The sequence below is a fragment of the Arachis hypogaea genome, chromosome 10 (genome assembly GCF_003086295.3).
Source record: "Arachis hypogaea cultivar Tifrunner chromosome 10, arahy.Tifrunner.gnm2.J5K5, whole genome shotgun sequence".
Taxonomy (NCBI): domain Eukaryota; kingdom Viridiplantae; phylum Streptophyta; class Magnoliopsida; order Fabales; family Fabaceae; genus Arachis; species Arachis hypogaea.
This window is the reverse complement of record NC_092045.1, coordinates 22,140,482-22,151,255: the sequence shown is the minus strand read 5'-3', so window position 1 is coordinate 22,151,255 and position 10,774 is coordinate 22,140,482. Positions and strand designations below refer to the sequence as shown.

Here is a 10,774-nt window from a genome sequence, read left to right as displayed (position 1 = left end):
TCCAGTTGATACTAATTATTCAGATATCTAAAATGGTTTACATGAAAAAAAAAATCACTAATTCAACCAAATAAAATAACATCTAATTTAAAATGACGTAACTATTACCAGAAGCCTAATGTATAACATAAACATGTTATAAAAAAATGAAACCCTAACTATCAGGTAATTTTTTTGCAAATCAATGGATGAAGAAGTAAAGCGGCATCATGGGATAAGCCGCAAGTCACCTTTACAATGACGTTACTGCAGCTGGCGGCGACAGCATAGTATGGGCGGCGGTAGGGTTGACTGGGTGCTGGTGTACTAGCGCCTTTGGCGTGCAGCTCCTTCCTTCTGTTGTTGTGGCGTTGGTTGGTGATCTATGACACTGGTGGAAGGTGGCGGCGTTGTGACACCATACGTGAGAGTGTGAAAGAGAGGGACAGTGGGAATGGTGGCAGAGAAGCAACGCCATGTTTGGTATGAATTTGGCATGGTAACGATGGAGATAACAGCAAAGAAAACTGACGGCACTGAGATTTGCTGGAGAGGCAAAGAACGAAGATGCTACAAGAATTTTGGGGTGTTAGAGTTGCTGTAAAAAAGATTAAAAAGGTAGGTAGTTAAAGTGAAATAAGTGAAAAGGGGGAGATTTGAAAAGGTAATTGGGAGTAGATTATTTTTTTTCACCTTATGTGGGTTATTGGAAGAAAAATCGATTGTTTATATTGTTCACAATTTTTGTTGTTTACCTAGTAGAATTGAAAAATAAAGAGTGAAGACGAAATGTAATTAACCTTTTTCAAAAAATTTATTCATTGATAATATTTGATATCATTTAATTTATTTATGTAATTTATCTTAATTAAAAACATAAAATAAAATAATTTTAAATTAATTTTTTATTATTTCTCAAATTTAAAACTTTATATGTAAAAGCATTCTAATCAAATTCTATAGATAAATGACTATATAAAACCAAGAAATTATACTAATTTACTCTGATATAGAAACAAAAAATAAAAACTTTACATATACTCCTCATCCGAGGCCTTATCTAAAAGAAATAAAAGGAATAAATAGATAGAAACCTCTGACAACCATGAATGTGAAACTGAAAGACAACATTGTGTCTACCAAAGAAGCTTCAACTCCACCACACTATATGCAAAGTCCCTTCAACTGATTTAGACTATGACTAACCTCTTCCAAGTCTTTGAAATCACTCCTCAAGTATGCTCTTAAAATACAAGAAAAAGTGGTTGCAAAAACAAATTATATATTGAAAAAAAAGAAAAGGATAAATAAATTAACAAAATTAAAGAAACAAATAAAGAACTTTGACCCCTTTTAGTGTGTATATATGTGTGTTTTGAGAACGACAATTTTTCTTCACCAATATACCTTCTTCTCTGTCCTTACTTCCTTCAAAGACAACACCATTTCACCGAACCCAAATTAAACAAACACACAATATTAATACTAAATTATTCAACCAACCAAAAAAAATTAATAAAAGAAGCTTCTTGTTTCTTGATGATTTCATCAATCCTCATGAAATGTCCTTCTCTATATTTCTATCCCCTTCGAATTCTTCAAAAGTGTTGTGATATTCATCTTTCTCTCTGTCTTAAATGCAGCAACTTCGGCGCAAGAACTCGCTTTCGAGCTCTGAAACAATGAAAGCAAGAAAAAGCGGAAGCAATAATAATCTCTCCGTGTTGATGATAGTGTTCTCCATATTCGTTTTCGGCGTCTTCTTCATGTTCAGCGAGGACCTTAAGTCACTCGCTGAATTCTCCTTCTTCAAGCCTCAACAACTCCAACAAGGTTCCAATGACAATAATAATGTCACAGAAACTGTTAATAGAGCTCAGCTTCAGGTTGAGAAGAAGAACGAGAAGGAGAAGATTGAATTGCCTGTTATTATGGTAGAAAAGAAAGATGAAGAAGAAGAAGAAGAAGAAGAAACGGTTGAGTTGCCTCCAAAAGATTGTGACTTGTTCACAGGTGAGTGGGTTTTCGATAACGTGAGTCACCCTTTGTACAAAGAAGAACAATGCGAGTTTCTCACGCAACAAGTTACCTGCATCAAGAACGGAAGACCTGATTCCATGTATCAGAGTTGGAGATGGCAACCCAGAGATTGCTCTTTGCCCAAGTAACAATAATACACAACCACTTAATTAATTCAATTCCTTCATTCGCAGAATGTTTTTGTTTTCCTAGAATCTGAACTGTTATCTGCGGTTCAGATTCTAGGGACATGCAAAAAACATTATGCGAATTGAACCAGACGGTTATTGTGGATCAACTAATAATTGTGTTTTTGTGTGTGAAATTATTAAGGTTTAAGGCGAGAGTTTTGCTTGAGAAGCTTAGAGGGAAGAGGCTGATGTTTGTTGGAGACTCATTGAATAGGAACCAGTGGGAATCAATGATTTGTTTGGTCCAGTCTGCTGTTCCTCATGGCAAAAAGACCTTGAACAAGACTGGCTCCATTTCTGTCTTCAAACTCCAGGTTTGACTCTTTGCTCTACCCACTCATTTTAACATAATTATCAATAATCAATACTCCTACTAACATAATTATCGATAATAAACGAGAAATGCTAAGCATCTATCTGAATTTATTATTTTTGGCCATCACTTAACCATTAATATTAAAAGAAAAAATTTAGAAAATCAGCAATTTTATTAAAATTTGGTCAATATTTAACCAATAAAAAAATAATAATTTTCTACCATTAAATAAAATTTCACACCAATAAAAATATTATTGATGACTAATTAATGATTACGATAAATCACAAAATCTACTGTCTCCTAACACTCCTCATATTTAAAAGTATAGAATAAAAACATAAAATATGTTATTGAATTATTAAATTAAAAAATTAAATTGATAAATAATAATTAAATAATAATTAAAAATAATAAATTTTTATAGTCTCCTAATATTTTTAAAAATAAATACTCATATAAATATATTTTTATATAAAAATAATAATTAAAAATTATTAAATAATTTAATATATTTAACTGCTTAATATAAGGTGGGTTAATATCTTAATTATTATTTTATGTAAAAATAATTTATAAAAATATTATATATATATATATATATATATTAAAATTAATCATTAAAATCAGTTATTATTTGTGTATAAAAATATATAAAAAATATTAAAAAATTATTAAAATTTATTATCTTTTTTTATTATTTTTAATCATTAATTTATTTTTTTAATCTAATTAGTAATTTAATAATATATTTTAGTCTATAATTTTAAATATTAATAACTAATTAATAATTAAAAATAATAATTATAACGATCCTTTAATATTTCTCTAAATATATATTTAGTTAACGCATTTTAATGTACATCTAATATTATGGAAGTTTTTTATAAGAAAAACATAGAAGGCCAGTTTTATCGCCATATATTATTCATTTATTTGACATAATGATTTTTTGTGAAGAAAAGTTTAGAATCATATTTTTATGTAATGCTGCATGTAATGCATGTCAAATGTCAATGGTGGGACAATAATGAATTAATTTTGCTGGATTACAAAATTGTATGCGTGCTTTGGCTTTGGAATATTGTGCCAATTTTTTATGGTAGTTAAGGAAGGGCATGTTGTGACCATGGGGATAAGGTGGTGGACCTTATCATAATAATGTAGCTATTATTGTGTGTGTGCAGGATTATAATGCAACGGTGGAGTTCTACTGGGCACCGTTCATTGTAGAGTCAAACTCAGATGATCCAAAGATGCATAGCATATTGAACCGAATCATCATGCCTGAATCAATTGAGAAGCATGGTGCCAATTGGAAGAATGTGGACTACCTTGTTTTTAACACTTACATATGGTGGATGAACACACCAACTATGAAAGTCTTGTAAGCACCATAACAATACTCTATACTCTCTCTCTCTCTCCTAATTAATTAATAATGTCATTATATAATTGAATTGGAAGTTTTAAAAATCAGGGTTTAATTTAAATATATACTAATAATAACAGCTTAATTCTTTTACATTGTCATTTAGTAAATTAGTCATTTGCTGATTGCTTATCTCACATCAATATAAAATGAATTCAAACTTTATAAAATGTGATTAATTAGTTGAAAGTATAAACTCTAGAAACTAATAGAATCGAACACAATAACATCAATATATTTGGACACATTATTGTGTTTGGATATATTTCATCTTATTACATTTTATATTATAGATAGAAATTTAATTATGTAGTGCTAAAATTAGTGAAAATCATTTTTTATTTTTTGTATCTATTAGTTAAATAATTAATAATCTAACGAAGAAATTTATCAAATGACTGTGAAAAATATTTATATTCTCGATGCATAAAAAGTAAAATTAATTTTTTAATGAATTAATTTTACTAAGGTGGCAGTTATGAATAACAACAGTGGCGAGTAGTATTTTAATTACAGTGTGATGGGTGTCAGTGATTTAAAGAGTAAGAGGTTAAATTTAAGTCTTCTTTAACTTTGGTTTGAGTAATTTTAGAGTTGGATGAAACTTTTAAATTCTGTAAAACTCTTTGAGATGAAAAGTAAGAGATATTTTTATTTTATCTCTTATCGAGTAAGAACAGAATTGTGTATAAGGTATATAGCTGTGAAGACTAGTTGGATAGAATAAATAGGAGATTATTTTGTTTTGTCTCCTAAAGTATAAAATCAAAAACAGAGAAGAAAATGAGAATTGACACAACCAGATTCAACTATTCAATGTAATGTAGCTTACATTCAGTCTCCATCACAATAATGATAAAATTTCACTATCTTTAAATAAGATTACATTCACCATTTTTTTTAAAATTCAACTCAATCCTATTTTGGACAAATCTAACTTCTACCTAAACTAAATTTAATTAGGAACTCACCCTAACTTTCAACTGCAAAATACTCACACAACTTGTAAGAAAATATTCTCAAGATCATGAAAATAAAACAGAAATACATAAGAAAATTTTTGAAATAAACATAGACTTTTTTCCAAATCTAATTCTCTCTATCTTTTTTTTCATTCAATGGCTTTTTCTTACATTCCTCACAATAATGCCTTTTACTATTGAAACAAAAAAAAAGATTAAATTGAAAAAACAGAATATTTAATAGAGAACCATGAAGGAGAAAAATGAATAGTTCTGTAAGCTATGGGAACCCAAACTTTGTGTTCTCACTCTTTACTCCAACCCTTGGTCGTTTACCCCTTTAATAGAGGAGTAAAGCTTTCAAAGTTTGAAAACCTATTTCAATACATTTGACTTTTTCTCTCAAAAATTTAGTAGCAACAGCTGCGTAGGAGTAATGGAACAGAACATACATCTATATTTTCTATCTTCTCTTTTATCCTTTTTCATATTGTTTCAAGAATCTGAGCCCTTCATTTGTGCTTTGACTCTAAGTAAATTTTTTGTCTGTTAATTCTTTGCGAAACTCCATAACTTTCAAATTCTTGGACTTTTTGATTCGGTGTATGGAGAGAGGAGATTTTCTTCCACAAGTTTTAATGTTGCGCAAAAAAAAAATTTCTAATGAGATTTTAGATGTGATATTTGCTTTTAGTCCTAACTTCTTTAACTTTTTTTTCTTGGTTAGATTTAGTAACACTTTTTGTTCTTTGATTTAGCTCAAATCAGAGTTTTTTCCTTTTTTCTTGTTTTGCTTATGTAATTTTAAGTGGGTAATGAAAAAGAGAGAAGAGAGAGAAGAGAGAATTTAGTTCGGTAGTGTGTGGTTTGTTTCTCATGCAATTTAAGTTCTATTGCTTAGTTAACCACCAATTCAAGTGAATAAATTTGGATCATCAATTGAGCTTATGAAAATAGTGTAAATTATATTTAACCACTTATTTTTCTTAGAGTTTATGGATCAGAATTATTGTTGGGTTTTGTTTGCTTGTTATTGGACCAGTTTGATTAATTTAATTTTTTGCACAATTAACAAATTAATTACACATATAATTGTATTTTTAATCCAATAATAATATTTAATCATCATCAATAATATATTATATTATTGTTAGTTCTTTATCAAATTTAACACAGTATGTTAGCATTAAAAAGATAAGAATTTTAAGAAAAATGTATAAATGATTGATTGTATGAACTGAAGTTGAAGAAGATATTGATGGTTGACTATAATGAAAGAAATTAAATGAATTAACAAAACACAATTTTCTTTATTTCAAGTGAAAGAGAATAAAACTCCTAATAAACTAAAGTTTATCCAATTGATCTATTTTTGTCTTTCTGATTACAATAATATAGTCCTTATTTATACTATTTCTCTATCTCATTACTAATATTTACTAATATTTAAATAGTCAGTTATTTCCTAATTATCATACCTTATGTTCGAATCAGTGTCCTATTTATAATTTATGTTTGAAGGAATTTGTGAATTGGATTTTGTGTTTGGCATGTTGGTGATAATGCAAAAGACGAGGGTCGTTTGATGAAGGGTCAACGGAGTATGATGAAGTTGCAAGGCCAATTGCATATAGAAGAGTCTTAAAGACATGGTCAAAATGGGTGGAGGACAACATTGATCCAAATCGAACCAAAGTTTTCTTCAACAGCATGTCCCCTCTTCACATAAGGTAAATCAATATGCTCAATTCTCAATTTTCTGTTTTAGATTTATTTTTTGGATAAGCTACTAAAATAACACCTGAAATGTTTTGGCACCAATCAAAAATTTCAAAACAAGGAAATAACAAATATTCTCCTGAAAATATTAAACATTTGAGAGAAAAATTATTACTCAACTCATTTTGTTTGTGGCGGTTGACAGAAATCGGTGACACAATTTTATCCTTTTCTTCTTTTGAATTTTTTTTGTTCATTTTTTAATAGTTTATCTCTTATCATCATCATCAATATTCATTACTGCTACTAGCATTTTGTCGAACATGCTATACCCGTCAAACCTTCAATTTTATATATAAATACATAAATTTTATATAATATATACAAAAACACAAAATTAAACCTAATGTAGTGAATTAAGGGTTGTGTGTAATTACAATGATAGATCCAAAAAAAATTGATGTGAGATAAAATATATATATATAATAACAAAAATAAATTTCATAATAATTCAATACAATGAATCAAATTTAACAATACAATGAAAATAAATAAATATTATTATTATAAACTACTAAAAATATTTTCAAATTCTAGGAGACCGTTTACAACTTTTATAATTATGATAATATATAAGTATATATAGATTTAAAAATTTGTATAGATATAGTTCGTCCGATTAAATCGAATCAACCCACTCACATCCAATCTGGATCAGATTTAATAACTATAATAATATATTAGTATAAGTATGAAAAATAATAGGAAAAAAAGAAAAGAAAAGATGACCATTATAAAAGGGAAACTGTATTATATATAATATGTATAGATTATATATAAAAGGTGATTATAGGGGTCAACAATCAAAATACAATGAGTCTTTTGAGTACCAACTGCAATTACTTGCCTTTATTCTTTGTTCTTTGTTCTTTTTTTCCTTTTCCTTGTTTTTCATCACCTTCAATGGGGTATTTTATTTGTTCTCCCCCAACATACGAACCAAAGTTTATCCTTTTGAAGTGCTTATTAGCTATTAACAAATTAAGAAAAAGTCTAGGAATCAGCACTTTTTTAACAATTTGACCAACACTTAGTCATCAAAAGAAAAGTAAATGATTTTTTATCATTGAATATAATCTCACACTATTAAAAATATTATTAATGGTCAATTGATGGTTACAAAACACAAAATTTGCTGGCTCCGTAGCACTTCTCACAAATTAAATACCAATGTGCTAGCTGGCACTAAAGGTAAAAGGATCTTAACCTGCAATCTCCCATGAAGATAGTGTAATTCTCACATGCCATATATATAATATAATATTTGTTAACCCATTAGGTGAGACCACCCTAACTGTCATCTTATTTTATTATACTTGGTTAGTGTTTTAGCTTTTGGATCTCTCGTTAGTTTGGTTGGCCAGCCACTACAGTATTCGTTGTGCCTACAAATTTTATTTATTGTTTATTTACTACAAATTTTAGGGTATGTTTGGTTTTTTTAAGAGCATATATAAATTCAATAGAATGAGAATTTTTGCGTACGTGTAATGAATTTTTATATGAAAAAGTCATGTATGATAATATTTTTTTTAATGGGCAATGCTATATCACTACATGTACAATTCGAAAGTTGTCTACTAATTGTTTGTGGGAGGAAAAATGGTGCGAGTTCCATTCTTTTTTTTTTGCTTTATTTTATCTTTCGCATTTTAAAGCTTTTTAAAGAATAAATAAACAAAATTACGCGTAAAAGAATTTAAGATGGACAAAAACATATTAAAAAAATCATAAATATCAAAGTATATCTAAAAATTTATTTTTTATGGACAAAAATATTACGTCGTTAGTAAATTTTTCTAATCTCTAGGATATATTTTTGTCCACCAAAACTTTTTTTTCTAGTGTACTTTAATATTTATAAATTTTAATATGCACTTTTATTTACTCAAATTCTTTCATGTGCTTTTGTCTATTTATTTTTTTAAACTTAAAAACTATCAAACAAAAATGACAAACTAAAGGTTGTTCAATAGAGATAACTTTCAATAATTGTCCAAGAAAAAAAAACTTTTTTTTTATCTAACTAATTATACATAGCCTAAGAATTTAATCTTGATTCCTCATGAGTGATAAAAAACAGTTACAAAAGAATATTTTAAATTACGTATTGCAAAATAAATGTGATAAAAAGTATTTGACTAAACACCAATTATATATCTATAAATTGAATAGAAACGATATCTTATATTTTATTATATCTAAAATAATTATGTTATGTGTATATCAAAATTAGTCACTAAAATTAATTATTAAACATTAAAACTAAATTAAATTATATATATATTTATACACAAATATACGATGACTAATTTAGTAATTAATTTTTAATATTATACATGGTCTTTCTTTTTTATAAACCCAATCCCTCATCTCATAAGTGTATCATGTTGGCACTGTAGAAGACAAAATTGAGTGAATAACTAAATACAAATGTAAGATCTTTAAGTAAACTCCTAATAAACTAATTAACCCATTTTGATTTTATATTATTATTTATTGAAGGAGTGGTGATTGGAACAACCCAGATGGCACAAAATGTGCTAAAGAAACAACACCAATTCTCAACACATCAAACCCACAAGTTGGAACAGATCGAAGGCTTTTTGTGATTGCCAACAATATAACACAATCTATGAAGGTGCCAGTGAACTTCATTAACATAACAACATTATCTGAGTTCAGAAAAGATGCACATACATCAATTTACACCATACGCCAAGGAAAGTTGTTAACTGCAGAGCAACAAGCTAACCCTGCCACTTTTGCTGATTGTATTCATTGGTGCCTGCCCGGCCTGCCCGACACGTGGAACGAGTTCCTTTACACGCGTATTATCTCGATATCTTGACATACAACAAATCAACATCCAAATTCAACGACAAAGATTTGGATGTTTTAAAAATATTTTCTTTTACAATGTATAGATATTTTCAAAGTTTTTTTTTTTCCACATAATTGTTATTAATGCTCTGCTTTCACACACATCCAAAAACAAAACTGAAAAAATAAAAAAAATAGAAAAATCCTTCAACCAACGCCTCTGATCTCATCTCTGTAAGTGTTCATGTAATTTTCCTTGATTGGGACATTTTGTTTCTTTTAATTATCTTTCTGCTGTTATAGATTTATAGGTTCAGATTTAGGAACATGGGGTATTTGCAATTTTTTTTTTACTCCTCATGTTTCTTTGGCTGTGTTGGGTTGAGTCGGAAGAAGGCCAAGCACCACAATTGTACAATGATGTGCTTATTGAAGACAATAAAGTGATTAATCACATGATAATGTTTTATGTACATTATATTAGTTTTTTTTTTTTTTTTGCTCATCTATTGACCAACTCTAACTACTCTTCAATGAAAATACATATATAAATATCGATTGACTAATTAATACAATTTTGAACTAATAAAATAATAATGTTTATCATCAATATTTGCTTTTAGAGAAATTATATAGAATTTAATTATGATACAATAAAGCAATTCTATATGTGCATCTAATTATATATTGTTATGACAGTAATTTTACCTTTTATATTGACTGTGTAAATGGTTATTTAAAAGAATAGATGTAATTAAAAGATTTTATAAGATATTTTACACGGTCAATATATCAAAATTAAACTTAATTATATATTAAAAATCTTAATTTATTCTTTTAATTACCCTCCTAATTTTTTAAATAACTTCAAAAAAATCGGCAACTTCCATTTTTGTTTTTGTTTTTTTATTTTCTACAGTATTTTCTATTCTGACAGGCTAAAGACTAATCTATCGTGGTATTGAACTCTATTTAAAGATTTGTCGTTGACCAATAAATTACTACATATACAAGACAAAATTTAAACTTTTAATACTTATTTAAATAGACTAATAAATTTATTACTATTTTTATTTGTCATTGTTTTGAGTTAAGCAGAAAGTTCATACAAAATAAAAAAGAAAAATTGTAGAATGAGCCCAATAACTTTCCTTCTCAAAGTATTTGGCCCACTAGCCAATCTTTTATATTGTGTCCAGCTTGGAGTTTTAGACCAATCACAGAGCCGATTCCGTTTTTCTTCTTCACTTGTTCTTACCAATCTAGTTGGGAT

The 10,774-nt window shown here is 28.0% G+C and overlaps 1 protein-coding gene across 1 annotated transcript; it reads left to right on the top strand.

The window, feature by feature from the left end:
- The first annotated feature begins 975 nt into the window (after positions 1 to 975).
- Positions 976 to 9,974, top strand: LOC112715368 (xylan O-acetyltransferase 1). The gene is made up of 5 exons (XM_025767124.3): positions 976 to 2,143; positions 2,332 to 2,503; positions 3,693 to 3,892; positions 6,471 to 6,629; positions 9,184 to 9,974. Exons 1-5 carry the CDS (start codon positions 1,617 to 1,619, stop codon positions 9,527 to 9,529), a joined length of 1,404 nt encoding a protein of 467 aa, XP_025622909.1. The 5' UTR covers positions 976 to 1,616; the 3' UTR covers positions 9,530 to 9,974.
- The last annotated feature ends 800 nt before the right edge of the window (positions 9,975 to 10,774 follow it).